Here is a 21,559-nt window from a genome sequence, read left to right as displayed (position 1 = left end):
CTTATCTGTAATATTGGGGTTATATTTACTTGCAAGAGTAAGAAATGGTGAAAACTCTAGGAACGTCAGGTAGCATAAGGGAAATGCCCATGCAATACCTGCCATACAGTAGGAGGTGAGTAAATACTAGAAGTAAAAGTAGATTTGCTTTTTCATGGAATTAATAATAGCAACGATAGTAGTACATTTTTACCCTATAAAATATGCCTGGTATTATTCTAAGCATTTTATCTGGATTATCTCATATTATCCTTATACAAACCCTAAGAAAGTAGGTAGCAGTCATCTTTTTGTTTGTAAGATGATAAAAACAAACACATCTTTGACTTACCCAAGTTCCTATGGTAGACTCTAGTGTTGTACTTTTATTTCTATTCCTTATAAAGAAAATGCAAGGAATTCCCCCAATGAACATGAAATTGTCTCTTAATAACATTTTTATATGGCTACTTATTCCACAGAGCTCTTGAATGAAATTAGATACCTCCAACCCAGTGTTTCTATAGCATCCTGTGCCTAGTACTGTCTTGCCACAGCTTAATAATTCTGTTTTACTCCTCTTTCAAACACCTAGCAGTAGCATTTATGTAGCCCCTATCAATGAACATTGATATCAGCCCTGTTCATTCTTTCTGAGAATGCTCATCTTTGGATGTCAATATTTTAAAGTTAATATTTCTTCTTTGGCCATGCTAGCATTTTAAGAGGGTAGTTCTGGTATGGAGAAGCTAGCTTCATTAGTAAAGCTCTATGAGATGAAACCTAACATTTCCATTATATTTGAAAGACTACTGGTTACAAAAGTAAGTCTTAATAATTAATTTGACTTTTCTTTTAACTTCTAATGACCTTCATGTTTCATTATATTTTAAATTCTGCAGCTGCTTCTTTCTCTTAGAATTAGAAACTATCAAAAATGTATTCTGCTATTTCAAATAATTAACCACATTTTTAAAGATGGTATAAGTATATATAATTTATCTTTACATTTTGTTAAATAATATATTTTATTAATTTAAACATAATGAAGAAAACTATGCTGGAAATGACTAGCTGACAGAACTATTAATCTCAGAGCTTGGAAACACCAGAATCATACTAATGAAGAAGAGGCCAAGAGAACAGGGAGTTTTCTCATATGATATGAAATGACTGAGGATTTTTTCATATGAAGAATTATTTCACAAACTCTTCAATGAAACCAGGCATCCTTAGCCTACAGCATCTTGTGCATCAATCACATCATAGCTTTATAATTCCACTTGGCTCTTTTCTTCTTTCTCTAATTGAACACATAGCTCAATAGTTAATCCCATCATCCTTTCATATGTCATAAAATAGTAAGATATGCATGCATTTTCTATTAGTCCTTAACACAGTCTTTTGAGCTAGGTGTTATCTTTACAGATAGGGACACTGAGATATATAAAATAGAGTGGATTTCCTGAGCTCGTTCTGCCAGCAAGTATAGGTGCCAGGTTTTTTGTTTTGTTTTTCTCAAATATCCTCACCTTCTCCATGTACCCCAATTTATTTATTTTTTTATTCATTTATTCATATATGCATACGTTGTTTGGACCATTTCTCCCCCTACTCCCCTGCCCCCTTCCTCTCCCTGCCAGCCCCCATTGCATCTAGGCAGAATCTGTTCTGCTCTTATCTCTAATTTTGTTGAAGAGAAGAGTATAAACAATAATAAGAAAGACAAAGCATTTTTGCTAGTTGAGATAAGGATAGCTATACAGAGAGATTCCTAGCATTGCTTCCATGTACAAATGTGTTACATCCCAAGTTGATTCATCTCTACTGTCCTTTTTTGTAGTTCCTGATCTCCTTCTCATATTGACCTCTGTTGCTTTAAAGTTTCTGTATTAGCACCTCTGCAGTGAGGACATCAAATACTATCATGTTTTGTGTTTCTTACCTATCCCCATACCTCCTGTGTGTGAGGAGCCAGGTTTTGAAGTCAGTGACCTAGAGCCCATGGGCTTAGTTCACCAGACAACTCAGTCGTGGCAGTTTGTTGTAGTAGATAAAATTCCAGCCAGAGTTGGGGTGGGGCAAATTCTTGCTACATTTTGAATAGGAAGTGGATTTCAAGTAGGATCTTTAAGAATGAGTAGGATTTTCACATAAAAAGATTGAAGAGCTAAAGAGGTGAGTATTCTAGAAAAGTATTGCCTAAGTGTGGAGAACAGTGGATTCTTGACATTAGCAAGGCACCAGACATCCTCAGAGTTGAAAAAAATCATCTAAAAGCAGGTCAGGTTGGGGCCACAATATGAAGGTTTCTGACTACAAAGACAGAAACTACCTGATTTATAGATAACTTCCAAATTCTAACTAGTATTGCTCAGATAAAACACTTCAACAGAAATACTTGTAAACATCTCCCAGCATAACAGAAATACTTAACAAAGTAGAACTTGTAGGTATTTATTATCCTTACTTGAATTATTTCTTTTTTCTTAAAAATAAACTTAGGATGTCAGTTACAGAGGGGCATTACCTGAGTCAGGTAGAAAATGCTTTGTCTTTGAACATGGGCGCCACCTTGTGGATAAACAATCCTCATACCATTGATTGCAATTTCTAGATTTATGCTTCATATTCCATCTCTATTCTCTTATGCAGAAGAATTCTGTGCAAAAGTATTATGTGTCTTGAATATATGAACTAATTAAAAGTTATTTATAACTTTTATTTTATTTGATGGTTTTTAAGTTCAGACTTCTGATCATTTGCCATTTTGCTATACTATATAAAAAGAATTGCAAAGAAGCAAAGTGTAAAAGAAAAAGAAAATGTTAATTTAATCTTATGTGATATTAGACCACATCTAATTTTCAGTTGCATGAGTGCTTATATTTGAAAAAAATATTGTGTTCATATGTGTACCTGGGTATATGTGCATAATAAAGACCTAAGTTGTCTGGCTTTAATGTGCTCAAATACCTCAGCCTACTCTATCCACAAACCCAAAAGAAAATAAACTACTAGTCTTCTAAAGCAAGCAATGAGAGAAAGCTTTAAAGAACTGAAGAGTCAATATTTTCTGAAGATACCAACTCACTTTTTCACAGACAAAAGAAAAAAAAAAAAGGTCACATTAAAACTTGCCATGGCTAACAAAGGCAGTTAGCTACCGGCAGCTAATCCAAGAATCAGGTAAAATAGGAGGAAAAATAAGCAAAGCAAGGCATAAATGAGATAATGAACCCCTGCTGACATGGTAGGATGAGCTGAAGAAGAGGGCAGGAACATGCTCCCAGAGCCTGGTCACATCGAGTCTGGACACTGACCCAGGTGGTTCATGTCTTGCCCTGCGCAGAATCTCATCACAATTCCTGCGTACCTTGTCTTTCAGAAGTTTCTGGCCCCATATCCTGCCTAAAGAATTACTGAGATCAGGAGCCCCAGCCATCTTCCAGTTTAAAGGACATTATTAGAAGTGGTTCACGTCTACTACCAATCCTGCTTAAATTGTTGGCCAGAGGACATATTTGAACAGAGTATCCAAGAGTGCCCCCTACTAGGAAGGCAATTGGACCACTTTGTGAGTGAAGTCTTATGTAATAACTCTTACCAGGAATCCATCACTTCTGCTGCACTTGAGGATTTTATTCATTTTCTTTTGTCATACCACCCAGTATCACCCTGACCACAGCTTCACCCCCAGTTGAAGAGGAGCAGTCAATTCACATGAACTTGCCTATAGGAGAGGCTCCTGGGCTTGACCCAGGTAGGAGGATTGTTACCTCCCCCCAGGTAGTACTGTCCAGATCCCCTCTTTCAAGTGCAACTCCTTGTATTATGCCACTTGGAGTTGGGTGTGGGTGAATGGTGGAGAGAAAATATAAATGGTCCCAGACAAGAGATATTCATTCCCCACCTATGTATGCTCGCTGATTACGTTAAAACCTGTTATATTTTATTTATTTTTATTTATTTATTTTTTGTGAGTCCCTCCAGCCAGTTAGCAAGTCAGGAAGCAGAAGGAGGACTCTGTTCCTGGCCAGTGGAGAGCTGCGTGGCTATCTTTCCAACCTGGAACCCAAAGTCAGAGAAAGCCAATTTGGCTCTGGCACAGGGTGCTGAAACCAGACTAGAAAGGAACCGACAGCATGGGCCAGACTAGGGCAGGTGGGAGGGAGGTGTGACCAGCCACCACTAGCTGTAACCAGCCAGAGTTTTCCAGACAGAGCCCAGTACTTGATCTCATTGTCTGAAGTCTCCTTGGCTCTAAAGTGAGCAAAGAACATTCACACAGCTCCCTGGTTGTAGCTAGGATTCAGTTCTTTCACTGGCATGGTCGTCCTCAGAGCCAGTGACTTTGGACTGTTCCTGGGAAAACAAGGGAAAACTTTGTCCTCTCAAAGACACCCCTCTTGTGCTGGTGGAGTGGCTCAAGTGCTAGAGTGCCTGCCTAGCAAACATGAGGACATGAGGTCCTGAGTTTAAACCACAGTACTGCAAAAAAAAAAAGAATAGATAAAAAGGTCACCCCCTTGACCCTGAGACAGAAGTAAAACTTGTCTTAAATCTGGAGAAGCCCCAGCTCTGCCTCTACCCTAGCAGGTGAGAGTCACTGGGAAGAGGAATGTTCAACTTTGGCTTCTTAAGGGGTTTCACCTTTGACACTAGGTTCTAGGCCACTTGATCTATGCATCTTACATTTTCTTCATCTCTTTGTCTTGTTCACTGTTTATGCTTTCATCTGAACTAAGCTCCTCCAGACTGATCAGTGATTAGATTTATCAAGCTGGTGCTTTCAGCTCTCGGGATATTCTTCCCTTCTTGTAGGTGGTCCTTGAGTGACTGTCCCTCCAGTCTATTCAGGTTGCAATAATGAGCATAAGTTGCTGAAAAACCTAAATGTAACCAACATGCTATGTAGCACTTAGGTTTAGCTGCCTTTAGTTGTCCTTTATAGATGTGCAGGTTTAAGGTCCTTTTCTCCTACAGAGGTTTTTTGATTGGCTCGTTCTTCAAGACAGGTGATAGATAAATTCACCATATTGTAAATAATGAGGAGATTGAGCCTTTGTTTATTCCTGCCCAAGCAAGAATTCTCTGGAAAAGTTCATTAGAATAACCAGTCACCAAAGAAAAACACAGCTGAATTTATGACTCTACTTCAAATGAGGTTTGCAAATGCTGGTTCTCTTTCCGTAAGTGAGAATCAACTATTCTTTCTCTAAGCCTTTAAAAGCACTTAGGGATTTTATGTGCTAACATGTCTTTTAGAAGAACGAATGTTATAATGAAAAGAGAAAGAAACTACAGAACAAAAATAAGAAACAAAGACAAAACAACCCCAATATGGTTTTCTTGTGTAAAGGTTCCTTGCAGTGACCCCATTGGACTTGTTATACAAAGTTCTGAAATATTCATCTTGTCTCTGCAATATTTGTCTTTATATTTGGCATTACTGAGTCTTGGAGGTTATCATGAATGCCAGTTGTGTGAAATGAGTACAACTGACAGGATTTAAAGGCTAAGACTAACCTTTCTAATTCTCTATTCCCCATTCCCTGCCTTAGGCCATGCCTCTTCTGCCAGTCGATACGACATCCTTGCTCCTCTGATGGGAGCTACATTCATTTCCTGAATGTCAGTCAAAGCCTCCTTCTTGAGGAGTTGGAGAAATTCAAGTTTCTCCTGACTAGATGGAAAAGAGCTGTAAGGAATTTCTAGAACAAGATCAGTGTTAGTATTTTTGCCACCTATATTAACTTTTCCAGGTCTTTAGTAGTCCAGAAATATAATTTATAGTTCTTTTCCCTCTTTCCCTTTGAGTTTAATTAACTAGTAAAAATTAATTCTGAGTTAAGCATATGTGTAGAGATCAATTATCAAAAATGTTTAATTAAATAAACTCATCAAGACTGAGTGACAGCTATGTGCCTCGGCATTATTCTAAGTGCTGGGAATACAAAATAGAGCATGTCCCTGTTTACATGGAGTTCATATCCTAGTGAGTAGAGGACAAAAATTATCAAATAAATATGTCATATGTCAAGAGGTGGTAAGCACTTTAAAGTAGAATAAAGCAGAGATAGGAGATGAAGAATAACAGGTGTGGGAGAGTGGAATACAGAAGAATAACAGGTGTAAGGAGAGTGGTAGGGAAGATCTCTCAGACAAGTGGATACCTGAGCAGAAGTCCACAGATGTGAGGAAGGGAGTCATACCAATATTTTGAGGAAGAATAATCCCGGTAGAGAAAGCCAATTTGGTTGACAATATTTTTAAAAGGTAGTGTGAGGAGGCAACGGAGAAAATAGTGCCACTATTAAGGAGGCTACTATAGTTAAGTCTGGGAAGATGGAGTGCATTGGACTAGAATGGTAATGGAAGTAGTGAGCAGTGAATAGATTCTGAAGCTATTTTGTAGGGCCAACAGGAGTGCTTCATGCATCAGATGGATGTGAGGTGGGAGGAAAACAAAAGAAGTCAAGAATGACTCTGAGGTTTTAGCCTAAATAATTGATTGTTGCTGTTTGCTGAGATGGTAGCTTGGGACAGGAGCAGGTTTGGTGGGTGGTAGAGTGGATCAGGGCACAGTGAAACTCCATGTTTAGCTATCTTAAACAAACAAAACATTTTTTATTCAGAAACTGAGAACAGGAAAGTAAAACAAGCCCTGTCTGGGATTGGTACCAATGGGAGGAGGAAAGATATAAGGAAAGGGTGAGGGAGAGTGAATATGGTAAAAATATTATGTACTCATGAATGAAAATGGAAAAATAAGACCTGTTGAAACTGTTCCCTCCAGGAATGAGGGGATGGGGGATAAAGGAGAATAATGGAGGGGGAGAATTCAACAATTACATAAGAACTTTTGTAAATGTCACAGTGTACCACCAGTACAACAATAATATGTCAAGGAGAAACATAAGCCCCTTTCTTAAAACACCTATTAACTGTTCTGTTTTTATGGTATGTAGCCAAGCAAAATTATGAAATATGTTTTGAAAACTAAAGCCCAGTTCTTTTGTGTTTTATAAGGTAAACTGAATTTTAAAAAGGTTATGCTGTTCTTTGAAAGTGTTTATATGCTTGTGCAAAAAAAAAATAAGTGGCTAAGTGCAGAGTTTTACATGCAGAAAACAAGTATTGACCCAAGCAGTAAGAAGAGAACTCAGCTGTTAGAGTGAGGGACAGAGCTCACTAATAAGAATAGAAAGAAAAGAACTGGTTCTATAATTAAGAATAGTAATAACTCAGATGAGTATGTATAGTAGCAGTTTAAATATGGTATAGTATATTTACACACTAAGCAGTATACAATTGATGGTTTTCTCTTTATTGAAAAACACAACAGATTTTGTTGGAGCCAGGAGTAATCCAGGATGTGTTGGCAGCTGGCAGTCACCTACAGCTGTTGGAGCTTCTCAATTTATGTTCCCACTATCTTATCCAGGTATGTAAGCTTGCATCCTGCTAATATGCTCTTCATTCCCTTTGCCTGTAGTCCTAAGCTGTCTTCCACCAACTGGAGCCCAATGACTGACAAAGTGGGGTGTTTGTGTGTGTGTGTGTGTGTGTGTGTGTGTGTGTGTGTGGTGTAGCAGTAGAATTTCTCCAGGACACAAGCTGAGAGGATCCTAGGAGGATAGCTAAATTATTGTGTCCTCCCATAGATGTGAGCCTTTTCCATCATCCTCCCTGCCCACCTCAAGTCCTCACTACCTTCAAGCAGCAGATTAACTCAATACCATGCACAGGCTTCCCTATAGGGTCCTGGGGAGATGACACTGGAAATGATCTGGTCCAAGGTAATGCTGTTTGGTTGTGGAAATGAGCACAAATACAAGAAAAGTCAAGTACTCGTTGAACATTTCAGTAACAGTAGTTACAGTCACAGTCATATATAATTAATTACCATGTGAACTTCCCAAGCATTAAATGCTGGAGAAGGGATGAGTGAGTTGTGCATCCTTCCCTTGATTTGATGGCTAGTCAGGAAAGCTCCATGAGAGGGAAGGAGAGAAAACCACACACCAAGCACCTACTGTGTATCCACAGTACTTCACATTCAATCTTCACAATTTTGCACATTTTTAAGAATGAAAAACCATAGAAGTGCAATATATATTCATATATGAAAGTAGCACAGTTAAACCCACCAAAATCTGTAAAAAGAAGGGGGGAAGGAGAGAGGGTGGTTAAGAAAGAGTAATACAGATGGGGTGAATTTGATCAAAGTTTATTGTATGCATGTTATAAATATCACAATGGAATTCCTTTATACAATTAATTTATTCTGATAAAAAAGTCAGAGGTTCAAAATGTACCCAATTTGCTTGAGACAATGTGGCTGGTAGGCCTGATTCCAAATGTCATTTTTTCCTCTTTGTTAGGCAGGAAGATATAGCCTCATTGCTCTGAGGCTCTTTTTATTTTACAGAAATTTAATAACTAATTTCTATTTTTAAATCCTCCCATTTCCCCCACAAGTATCACTTTTACTTGCATTTATTACAGCATTATAACAGCAATGAAAATTAATTTAAAAAATAATAAATCCACACAATTTAATTCTATTATCGTTTTGCCTATGACATAGTGTTAGTAAGAAGAAAATTCCTATTTGTTTTCTTGCCCAATTACTTTATTTTCCTTCTTAATCATTTTCTCCAATTCTAAATACGTCCATTATCACTGACGTCTGCTACCCATTGGCTAGTTTACAAAGCTCTGTCTCACATAACATCTTATTTCATCTTCCCAACAGCCCTGGGAAATAGGAACCAGTGCTTCCCAGGCAGACATGTTAGGATTGCCAGGCATGTTCACCTAAGGAGGAATTCAAATACAATATATGAAATTTTTGTCATTATCTTGGCACATTTAATCTAACAGTAAATGTTTAACTATTTTTATCTTACGTTCTTTCCTTTTCCCCCTCAATATTTTTGGGTCATATGGGAAAGCCCTTTTTAATTCCTTTCTGCTAGTACCAAATGGGAATCACAGAGAAAGGTTACAAGACTTCAAGAGTGTATGTTTGACTTGTGAAATTGGAATTACTTTTATTTGACATTTCTACATCAAAAGCTGCAACTTGAGCTTATCCGATTCACTTTTTCCATGGCAGATGATAATCAGTGATGCATGATGACAGGGTTTGGTGATAGTGTTAATTATCATGAAGTATATTATAAATGGTGTGTGTCTTTATATCTATAATTTTCTGCAAATGAGAATTCCAGATGAACACTGAAGTTCATGTGCCTTTTTTCCTACTCTATCAGATGATGACTGGAGCACTTTTGAATTTGACTCTTGCCTTCTATTATTGTGCTGGGACAAAAGCATACTTTGCATACAGGTACATTTCATGGGCAGTTATTATTCAGGCTTCTTGAGCAATGGTTGAAAGTTTCACTGTCTCTTCACAAATATATTTCGTTTTATTTTGCATGTAGCTTTCTTTTTGTCTGTGGTTTTTGCAGGAAGTTAAACTTGTAAAGGGACACTTTGACTATTTGAGAACTAAAGATCATGTAAATGTAGAAACTTTCACTGCTTCAGTCTTTTAAAAACTATGCTCTGCTTCTCTCAGGATAAAATCACCAGGTTGGGTTAGTCTGCTTTTATGTTGACACAGTCTTATTACATGCATATTTACTAATTTTTGACAACATTGCTCAATTGGTTTTTAATTTCATGTGGGAGTAATGTATTGAATATATACAAATAATTTTTGATAAAAGGAAAACTCTTCAGTACTTAAACTGTACTAGAAGTTGTGTCCTACTAATCAGTGCTAACCTACTCTCTGTCCTCGTTTGGTCCTTTGTTGAACCAGTAGTTTTGGAAACCATTCTCCTCACTAAGATGGTTGATACTATTTCGTTGTTCTTAAATGTCCATTATTTATTTGGTTCCACTGCTAGAGGTGTGAAGGGTAGACCCCTCTTCCTAGACCCCCATGTTTTCCTCAGGTAGTCACTGAAACGCCTGTCTGAGGAGAAACTGTTGGTGGTAGCTCCCGGAGCCTCCTTGGCCATCAGTTATTGCTTGGTGTCCGGCTCCAAGCAGTAAATTTACACACAGTAAATGCTGCTGCTGCTGCTATCCTACCACCACCCTCAGGGAAGGAAAGGGGCACCTTGACATTGTGGGGACTCCTTTCTTTTGTTATTCCTCTGACAGGCTGCCTTGGGCAGAGAACCTAAGCCCCAAGTCACAGGAATAGTGCTCAGGTATCAGTGAGAACAGCTATTGAATTAGCCCCTAGGCTGTGAGGCCCTCACACAGGTTCTCAAAACGTGTTTGTGGAGGCAAGTGAAAGCCTGGCAACGAACAGGATGGGAGGTTGGGAGGAGTACATAACCCAACAATAACCCATCAAATCCAGGTAAGAGATTATAAACCACTCTGTAATGTGCATTCTTTCTTATCTACTCTGCAGTGAGATTCCATAGGACTCTCTTATGTAGCTTGTCATGCTAGTGTATCATTAAACATGACCTGTTGGGCTTTTGTCTGCTATTTGGGATCCACAGTCTAGATCCAGTCCCAAATAAAATATGAATGCTTCTTTCCCCCTTCCTCATCCATTGTGCTCTTCTAAAAAATTTCTCTAGAAGGATGTACCAATTCACTGAAGATCAACCACTCTCTAAAATGGATCTCCTGGAGTGGTGGAGGGGGTGAATTCAAATATAATATATTTGATACATTGTAAGAACTTTTGTAAGTGCTACAGTGTACCCCCACCCAGCACAGCAATAAAAAATGCAGATAAAACTTTAATCAAATTAAATAAGTAAAAAGAAAATGGATCTCTTGTAAAATGCATGAATAACTTTGCTTTTTAGAGTTTCCATGAATCCATACATTCTATTCACTATTTCAAATATTGTAAAGGAAACCTTGGGATATCACCTTCCAGAGTGGTATGTTCTGTGGATGTAGAGTCTGACAGGTCCATTAGCTTTCTCAGTTCCTTACAGAAACATTACAAATTTTTTGAATCCAGTTTGGTTTCCCAAATTCTAATTTTCCCAGCCAATTTCTTTCTTTTTTTCTGGTGGTGGTTTAGATAGGGTCTTATTGTATAGCCCAGCTGGCCTCAAACTTTTCATTCTCTTGCCTCAGTTTCCTAGGTACTGGGATTATAGCCATGTGCCACCATGCCTAGCCTTCCCAGGCATTTTTTTTTTAAGCACTGGGGATTGTGCTTGCTGGGCAAGTTCTTTATCATCTGAACCATGCTCCCAATCCTTTTGCTCTTAGTTTGTTTTTCAGATAGGGTCTCATATTTGTGTCCATGGCCAACCTCAGATGGAGATCCTCGTACTTGTGCCTCCTGGGTGGCTGGGCCCTTTTCTCCTCATGGCATCATTGATCTGCTTGTTGCCTAGAAATTTGGATGTGGTTTTAGATATGCACTTCACAAATATCACTGGATCCTTTTCTCCATCACTAAAGTTACCACCTTTCTTTAAACTCTCATCATCCTTACATAAAGATTCGAATTAGTCCATAATATCTTGGTTTGCTTGTTTCTAGCCTCTATCTGTGCCAAACCATGGTCCCTTGAACATCATTGTCTTTCCCAGGAAAGGGAACCAGCATTTGTCAAGGACCCACCAGGGCTGAGAATCTTGCAAGAACTCACATTCCACCCTACTACGTAACCCTTTAAGGCAGGTGCATTTTTTTTTCACAGATGGAGGAATTTAAATTCAGAATGAGGACGTTGATTTGGTTTGGATACTTCCACTAGCTATCATGATGACCAGTCAAGTGCACTGTATCACCTACAAAAATCCTTAGTCTTATCTCCATTCCTATTCCAGGACTGTTCCTTTCTGGCCTCATATCCAGCCATAATGCATTTCCTAACCAATTTTGTTCAGGACCCTAAGTCAGACCTTACATATTTGGACTCACTTTTAGGGGAGAACATCAGGTGTTGGAAATCCTCAGAGGCAGGTAGAGGCGTTCAGTCCCCTTTAGACTGCGCCAAGGGCAGGAGTGGGGAAAACCCCTATGCACGCACACACAGTATGCATAGCTCTGCTATGGTGTCATATATCAGTGTTAGCCAGTGAATTTTGTTTTGTGTCCCCTGAAAGTGATGCATGAGAAGCCATGTGCTTTGCTAAAGATGCCTTTGTTTTTTTAAGAAACCCAAAAAACAAAAACATCCTGAACATTTTGTACCACTCCCCCAAACGGTATATTTCCCTGCTTGATTACAGTGTTCTTTCTGTTCACCAGGTGTCACAGCCTTTACAGTTACTTGCAACTTAAATGTATTAATAAAAAAAAAAAGTCACATTGACTTTTCTGATAAAACCACCAAAGTAGTGAATAGGCATAAGCTCTCTTTGATAGGAATAGACTTCTAGTATCTATTCCTAGGCAGCAGGTGGCAGTGTGAATCCACCAGAATTCAGTAGTTAATTTAAAGCAAAATTCAGAAAAAAATGAAAAGAAAAATTATTTATTTTCCTACATATTAGTCTTCTGACCTAATCAGTAAAAAAGTCATTATTCACACCACACTGGGCAATATGCATTGTAATTTTTAACAAATAATAGGAAACTGTTAATGTGTTCACAGGAAATACAGTTTTGTCTTGGGCTTCTGTGGTCATTTATCACCACACTTTGTGAAATCACTCATTTGTTCTAATTTGAATGTAAATGACTCTAAGGTTTTACAAATAAGGTGACAGACTCACATAAATGTAATTGCAGTGTTCATCTCCCTCTTTTTATATATCACTCATTAGGTTATGAATTAAATACATCGTATTAAACCAGGGGCATGTCCAATGATGATATTGTAATGGCAAATTACTCTATGCTATTAGAGGTGTATTTTTTATTCATGGACATTAATTTGTCATTAAGCGGCATTAGTTTAGCACTTTTATGTGAAAGACGTGACCTGCAAGTGGATACGTGCTGCTGGGTTTGAGAGGAGAGGGACACAAGGGCTCTAGGTGGAGCATTTTATCTCTGTGGGGAAAGCAGAGAGGGGTTTGTTTCATTTGTTTTATTTTCTGCTTTTCAAGTATGAAAGATCATTTCCCCAGACTGAAGATGTTGTTCTGTTTACAGTGTGCACATTCAGATCATGTAGCAAATTGAAACCCAGATTCTTCCTACTCAGAAACTCAGAACTAATGGGAAGGGAATGTTGAGGGTAGGAGGCAGCCTCCGGCTGACGCCGACATCTCTTCAGTTAATGTTACATTCAGTGGACCACAGAGAAACTTGGTAGTTCTCTTCAGTGAAGGTAGAAAGGTTTAAAGAATGTCATTTCCTCATTAGCATGTTAGGGAGAATTGTGACTACTTTTGTTCCTTTTATCATTGCTTATGAAAATAGCAATTTTTCTGTTACTTTTAACTGAGAAAATATTTTGTTATTTTCAACACTGAGAAGCACTGATCCTTGAGACACCTTCTCCAAGGCTGCAAGTATCTGAGTGCTTGCCCACGGTTTAACACAGTTAGCAAATGTCTCACTGCCACATCACGCTTGGCTGCGGAGCTCCTATACCAGTTTTACGTCTTAGATCCCCTCCCTTTATCTTGCATTAGTTCAGCAGGTATGGTGGGAACAAAAGCTGCCTTCTTTCAGTAATTTTTATCTGCTTTTTAGATTTTGAAATTTTATAAAGTAGGAAAAATATGTAAGCAGGCTTCCATTAGTTTTACCTATTGAATATATATTTTTAAGTTGGAAATAGTTTCTATGAAGATTGAATTTGACACTGAGGAGCTTACATATTTTACAGTATTATAATAATCATTTTTAACTAAGTAATACTACAATGACTTATAGGAGGTTTTCTCTCCCTAACAATCTATTATTATTATAATTTTAATTATTAAATTAGCAGTATCACCTAAATACATAATAATGGGTGTTCTGAATAGAATAATTTATCCTCAAGGTTGAGAAGTTATAAGTCATACTCATTTTTCTCCAACACTGAGTCATTTTTTTCTGCATTAGAAAAGACAAATGATTTTACAACATATATATTTAATATGCCCATAATCAAATACACTAACTATATGTCACTCCTTAGCTCACTAGAACTGTTACTCTTGTGAGTGGAGAAAGTTAAAGTATAATGTTTGGTAAATATATTATAAGTGGTGTAATCATTTGGATTTTTTCTAGTCAGAAGAAGTGATCAGAAAGGATAGAAATATGTGAGGCCTACTAAATCACTGCCAACTAGTAATTATTTGTTCTAATCAAGAGTGTTTGCTGTCCCACATGGGTAATCCAGAATGTATTTGCCAAATAGCATTCATATTTGGCTCTGAAATGCATCATCAGATCTTTAGTAGCCATTTTAGGGTCCCAATTAATTTTTTCATATGCTATTATGTTGCCTTTATTCCCCAAGCTCACAGCAAAGGATGCCAGTAAGTGACAGCCCAGAATCATGCTGGCTGACTGAGGAAGTCATTTTGGCTTTTTAATTTGTTATATGGATAATCTAAGGTTGGTTGTATCTTTTTTTGTGAGTTTTTAAAGAGTGGAAAGAAATCTTGAAGGATTTTTTGAGTATTGGTAATTTCTATTTTAAGCTGACTGTTGTTAGCTGGGCAATTACAAAATCACTTTGAGCATGCATTTTTCTTCTCAAAAGGAAAATGTTTCCAATATTTTGTAAATGCTACAATTCAAAGTCAACAAGTAAAGCAAACAAATATCAATCTCACTTCCATTATTAATACTTAGAAACTAGGGGATGTTAAAAGGAAATCTATGCTTCATATGAGATATTCATTCTCCCAACCACCCTCCACCTGCTTTCTACTCCTAATGACATGTCTGTCCTCTTCTCAGGCTAAGCCACCTTTCTGCTCCATACTACATCAGTTACCTCCTGAGTTTCCTGTGGTTTCAATCTCTCCTCCACTGGCAAGCATGTGCAACCATGCCCAGCTTTTATTAGTAGAGATAGGGTCTCACAAAGTTTTTGCTTGGGCTTGCCTTGAACTGCCATCCTCCCAATCTGTGCCTCCCAAATAGCTAGGATGACAGGTTTGAGTCCCCATACTGCCTAATTTGATATCTTAATATTAAACTTTTCTAATTTTTTTTTGGCAGTACTGGGGTTGAAACTCAGGCCCTTGAACTTGCTGGGCAAGCACTTTACCACTTGAGCCAGGCCTCCAGTCCTTTTGACTTTAGTTATTTTTCAGATAGCATCTTGCATGTTTTCTGCATTGGTCTCAGACTGCAATTTGCCTGCCTATACCTCCTGTGTGTACCACCACACCCAGCTAACTTTACTAATATCCTAATGTCACCCTCTCCATAGCATTTGATGCTTGTAACTCTATTATTTCTGCACCCCTCTTTCTCAGGACTGTCTCATAGTTCTTCTTCTACTTCTTTTTCAATTTCTTACATGCTCTTCTTCTTGTTTTAGCTCCTTGAATATCCCTAATGGCTCTGAAACTCTGTATGTGTGTCCATCTCTTCTTCTTACTGTCAGACTCTTCGTTGTGGAGGGTTATTTATCCCAGTTCCTTCTGCACTCCAGCCCTGTGTGTTCAGCCAGTATTTCCAATTGCTATCTCAGTACCTTCAACTTTATCCAGTCTCACACACCTGCTCCTCTTTCCCATTTTCCTTTAGGGAATAAACCAGAAACCTTGGTGTTTAAAGATTTAGGTGCAAGCATTCCCTCGTACCTAAACCTCCTTGTATGAAGCAGCTTATTTGTAACCTCACATCGTTTTAGTCACCCAAATCAGAAATCTTACACTGCTCCATGACTTCTTGAATCCCACTCAATTTTATTGATCTATTCTCTTAAATAGTTCTCAAATGTGCTGCCTTCTCTTTCTCCTCATTGTTATTGACATCATTTAGGTCTGGGTAGTTTTTCCTGGATTTCCCTGCCGCTATGCAAATGTGCCCTCTACTTGTAGTCTAATGCTAAGCAATATTGCACAATTCATTTTTGTGATTCAAGAAACATTTTTCCCTAAAATCCAGGATAATTTCCCATCTCCTTGTTGCAGACTAGTTTTTCAACCCTGTCTTTTTTCCTTCTTCTCTTCCTAATATACCTGCTCTTACTATACCCAAGAACAGTGCATCTTATCATCTCCAAGCCACTGCCCAGCTAGCACTTCTGGTTACTCCACAGGCACTTGACTTTCCTGAGTGTGAAGCCCAGCAGAGACCAGGAGTCAGCCTAGAATTTCCATCTCCTTGTGCCCCACATTCGCTGTTGCCAAGACCGCTCATCTCTACCTACTTAACTTTGTGAATCTCCTTCATTTCTGCCATTTCCATGACCTCCATCTTAATTCTTATTTCTTCTTTCCTAGACTAAGAAAACCTCCTAAAAACTGATGAACTTGCCTTCATTTTTGCCCCACTGCAGTTCCTCCTCCAAAATTCGGTTTGACTGACTTTCAAAAGTATTTTTCAATCCATGAAAAATTCTGTTTGATTGCCTTTTTCATAAAAATAACCTGATCATGTCATACCCTTGCTTAAAAATCATTTATCATTGAGTGGTTCACTGTAGTCTTCAGGATAAGGTTCAGTCCACTTAATTTGACACACAAAGTCTGTCTCTATGAAACTTCCTATCTCTTTACATTTTCTTTTAACTATGCCACAGCCATTGTGAACTCGGTGCATTTCCCTAATCACTCCTTCTCTTTGGATTATTTTTCTCCTCACCTTGTCACCTTCTGAATTTCTTGTTAACCTTTAAACACTTAGCTCACATGTTATCTCCTCTTCCACAGTTGCCTGATCAATTCACCCGGTTAGAGTTAGATTTCCCTCTTCTTTAGTTATGGGTACTCTTCTGGGAGGCTGATCACACATAGTGTGATAATTTATTTATCTATCTCCCCATGATATAAGTTCACGTCCCAAAGTTGTGTGATCTTGGGTAAGCTGCTTAACCTCTTTGCCCTTCACTCCTTCTCTGTAAATACAGATACGATATTCTTCATGAAGTTTACACCTTAGAGTGTTGCAGGATTCAATGAAAGGGTGCATGCAGTGTCCTACAACACAGATCCTACACAAATAAGTGCTCTGGAACCCACAGCCTATATAATGGGATGCTTCACTTGTACTAATGTGCTGAATCAGCTCTGATAGACTTTTAAAACAGCATTTTGCAGCTCATGGTGACTGGCGTCCAAAGTATTAGTCACTGACGATGGCTGTGTTTCTGTGCCTCCTCCCTACCAGATTTCCAGCTTACTAGAGCCTTTCCCAAGGAACAATATAAAATTATTCATGAGCCTTGAATATTATGCATACACTTGATTATGAAAATGTACCAGTAACCTAATTGTGGAATTCTTCTGTTATACAGCACAAATATATTTAAATAGGCTTTCCAAAACTCCAAGAATTAGAGCATGCCAGGTTTTTTTTCTTGTATTTGTTGAATTGCTACTAATATTTTTGTTTTGTTTAATCAAATTGCATCATATGCATATTTATATTAAAATATGAATATAAAGTTACTTAAAGTTGTCCCAACATATTTACATGTTTATACACAAATGTACCCATCCTCTATGTATTTATACATATAAAATGTATGGGATCACATTGTTTTATCACATCACAAATAATCTGGCTTGCATTGCTGATTTCTCTTCTGTAAGAATTCAGCTTTATCCTATCAACTCCAAGGTAGTGTTGAGAAAATTCACAATCCCTTTACTGATAAATATGATGAATACTTCACTATGTGATTTCATTCCAAGGCTATTAAAAGATTTGTGTTTTGTTTATCTGTTGGTTTATTTCAACCTGTTCCAAAGGGCTAGCCCCTCACCACACATCCGCACCAACACCCTTTATGTTGCTTCCTTGACTCCTGGAATACAATCCATTTCTGCAGCACCAGGATGGGTAGTCATGTAATACCTTGATTTATAACTAGGTTGTAATCCAAATAGGAAACAGGTGGAATCACAACTGGGTATGGTGCCTTGGATATTAATGGCTTGGCTCAGCAGTGGAATTTCTAAAGCTGTATACGGTTTTTTGTCTTAATTATGCATTCATTAAAAGCTTTTATACCCAACAGAATAAAGTAAATATTTTTTGATCTCCATAGTGTGCTCCCAGACTGTAGATTTGCACAGCAGGGTCTTGATAATCTGAATAAATTGTATTTCCCCAAGGAGTTTATCTTTCAAATAAGGTCATAAAGAAATGCAGCTCCCCCATCCTTAGATTTCTCTGTGTGCTTTTTCTGCTATGAGTAACGTAGAGCTTATGAACCAGAGTATATTGTAGTAATACATACTTGCTTGTAGTCCAATATAATGTCCCAGTCTGGTCTCCTTGCTTATATCTAGTGAAGCATTTATAAATACAAAGGAAATGAATGACTTTACGTGATAACTTGTTGAAAAACAAACTTCACGTTAGACATTCAAATTTTCCTTCCCTTTATCCAATCAATGAATAAAATTGATGCAATAGGCAAAGGTTTAGTTTAAGCCCTGTTGACAGCATTTTTAAAGGAAATAATAATCATGAGAGCTGTTGTATGTTTAGCCTCTACTATCATAGATCTTGAAGGCAGTATCACTTTCTCCAATTTTCAGATGAGAAAAATTAGACTTGGAAAGGTTATTCACTTGCTGAAGCCATTCTTCCAGATTGGTCAGCTTCACATCTTGTGTTTTTTTCCTACAATTCCATACCACAAATGCCACCAATATCTGGTCCCTATAATTTATGACCTAATGAAGAAAACATAAAATATGAAATTATGAACCCAAATAAATGTGTACAATCAGTTGAACTTATAATTTTTCTCAGTCATAAAGAATATGGTGGCAATGCATCTGATTTAAATGATAGTATTAAAATAGCATACAACTGTGAAACTTTCCATTGATAGCTTTTGTCCTTTGTCTAGGCTGTCATATTTTTTCCAGTGTAGCTAGCATTGCAGGAATGTTCTTATAGCTAATTATTTAAGTATTAAAATGTTTAGTAAGTTTATTTAATAATTAATGAATTACATTTAAAGTACTTTAAATATTTCAATGTTTCTAGAGGAGTGGGAAAATTTATGTTTTATCATGAACTAAGAAATAAGAGCAATAAAAGCTAGATTTTTAAAGGTATGATATCTTTTCTTGCCTTCCCATTGTACATTAATCAAAACTCACTAAGTAGTTACTTTGTGAAGACTGAAAGAAAGATCTAAAGAAATAAAGAAGTGTCTGCACTTTTATGCACCGATGGGGAAAAAGGGCCCAACAAATGATATAAGCAGATTGTGCTATTAAAAGTCAGAAGACAGAACAGTCCTTCAAGCTGGAGTGGTCTGCCTTTGCAAGGACATGGAATCTAATGTTGGTTGTCCTCAGGTGGAGAAGAATATTTTTATTGTAGAAATTCCTCCTTTTCCTTATAAGCCTTTTAATCTGTTGAATCAGGCAGAGTTTTTAAATGCTTTACAAATAGTAATCATTTGGAAAAGGACTTTGAAAGTTCTCCATAGGATTTAATGGAAAATTATAGGAGCAGTGGTCCATACCTATAATCCCAGCTACTTGGGAGGCAGAGATCAGGAGAATCTTGGTTTGAGGTCAGCCCCAGACAAAAAGGAGAGACCCCACCTGAAAAGCAGCTAAAGCAAAAAAGGGTTGGGAGTATGGCTGACATAGTAGAGCACTTGCCTAGCAAACGAAAGGCCCTGAGTTCAAACCCCAATACCACCAAAAAAAAGAAAATTATGTGACAGTTCATTTCCCCTTGAAAATGTATGGCATACCTTTGCCAAACAGTATGAATACTGAATTTTTCTGGTCATCACTAAATACCAAAAGAAATGTTTATTTTTCAACATTCTAGAAAGAGGGAAAGTAACTTAACACAGGGAAGGTCAAAAGACCCAAGACCCATTGTGGAAGAGCGTCATCACACATCAGCAGCAGCACTGGGCACTCTGCCATATTTGCCAGTTGTTTGAAAGACTGATGCAAGGTCACATCATGAGAGAATTTCTTAAGCTCTGAACAAATACTTGAGAACCGCTTTCTCAGTGAATTATGGGACATTTGTTCATGTTGCTCAATTGTTAAGTCAGATCTATAACCAACTGTCATTTTCTCTTTCCATGTGAAGTCATGGATGTGCCTCACAACTTGCCACTTTTTTCCATTCATAGTCCAACAAATTTTTTTCAATTACAATCTGTGTGAAAAACAATATAGTTGAGATTTTGCAGGATTCACAAATCCTAAAATACAAAGCCTATTTTTACCCAGTGGTGGATTTCAGTAGATGATAATTTGACTTGCTATTTTTTAGCTTTACAATGGCTCAAAGGCAATGCACATTCAGTATAGATCATTCTTTTTATATTGGTCTTTTTCCTAGGCTAGTAATACACATTGTGATACTCTCGTGATGCTGGACAGTGACAGCAAGCTGCAGCTCTTGGCCAGCCAGATGATTACACGGTAAACAACTGACATTCTACAGAGTACTGTACTGCTGAGCTGTGATGTTTATTAGGTTAGGTGTATACATGCATTTTCAGCTTATGATATTCTCAATTTAAGATTGATTTATCAAGAGGCAACCCCATCACAACTCAAGAAGTACCAGCAATTTACTAATTTACATTTTTTTCTCTTTTTATATACTTTATTCAGTAATTTAGGTAGTCTTAATCTAAATTAAATGGTATAATGGATGTGTCATTTAGATCAATAACTACTAATCATGTGATTTTTATTTTGCTTCTTTTTTTTAATTTATTCATATGCGCATACATTGTTTGGGCCATTTCTCCCCCCGCCCCCCCAGCCCCTAGCCCCCTTAATTTACATTTTAATAGTTGTAAAATAAGCTATATGCAGTAGCATCTTGGGAGACAAACTAGTTGGTATGTGATAGAAGGTATTAGTATTCAGTCAGGAACAAAGTGCCCTAGTTACCATGGTAAGTGTTTGGTCTCAATAAGCTGTGGATACAATGTTTTCATTTCACTTTTGGTTAACATCACTAGAAATCATACTGTTTTTTATACAGAACGAGTTTATCAGGGTATTGGGAATAGTTTTTGAGTGCTTTTAAAGAGAGAATTTCTTGATTTCAAGCATGGCAAGGGTGACTTCTCCTTTAGAGGAGTCCTCAAAATGTGCTGTAATGTCAATGTGTTATGTTAGAACATCAGGTTCACGTATGTTATTCCATGATGGGCATAGAAACCACCACAGCTCCTGACCATCTTCATATTAAAGCATTGACATGTGGTATTTGGGGTGGCATTTTGAAGGAGATGTCTAAGTGAAGGGAATCAAAAATAGAACTAAAGGTCAAAAGTACATTGGTGAAACACAGCATTGTTAAAATAGTCACATCTGTTGAGAATTTTTACCCAGGAAAATCTGGACTCTCATTCACTTTGGTCACTTTAGAGGAGGAAAATTCAGGAATTCAAAGTGATATTATTCTTACTTTAGCCTTGAGAAAAGTTTAATATTATCTTCAACATGAGCCATCATGTTCCACCCTGACAGTACATATTGTTGATGCT

General features: G+C 37.5%; 1 protein-coding gene across 6 annotated transcripts in view; it reads left to right on the top strand.

The window, feature by feature from the left end:
- Positions 1-21,559, top strand: part of Klhl32 (kelch like family member 32) — a 190,274-nt gene that overhangs the window by 106,600 nt on the left and 62,115 nt on the right. For all 6 annotated transcript variants that reach the window (XM_074077904.1, XM_074077905.1, XM_020187154.2 and 3 more), the window contains one exon: positions 7,328-7,426. In XM_074077904.1, the coding sequence (XP_073934005.1) occupies positions 7,328-7,426 (99 nt within the window). The remainder of the gene's footprint in view (positions 1-7,327; positions 7,427-21,559) is intronic.

The sequence above is a fragment of the Castor canadensis genome, chromosome 1 (genome assembly GCF_047511655.1).
Source record: "Castor canadensis chromosome 1, mCasCan1.hap1v2, whole genome shotgun sequence".
In the NCBI taxonomy this organism is placed as follows: Eukaryota; Metazoa; Chordata; class Mammalia; order Rodentia; family Castoridae; genus Castor; species Castor canadensis.
The sequence above is the reverse complement of the archived record's forward strand: the minus strand, read 5'-3'. Positions and strand labels throughout refer to the sequence as shown.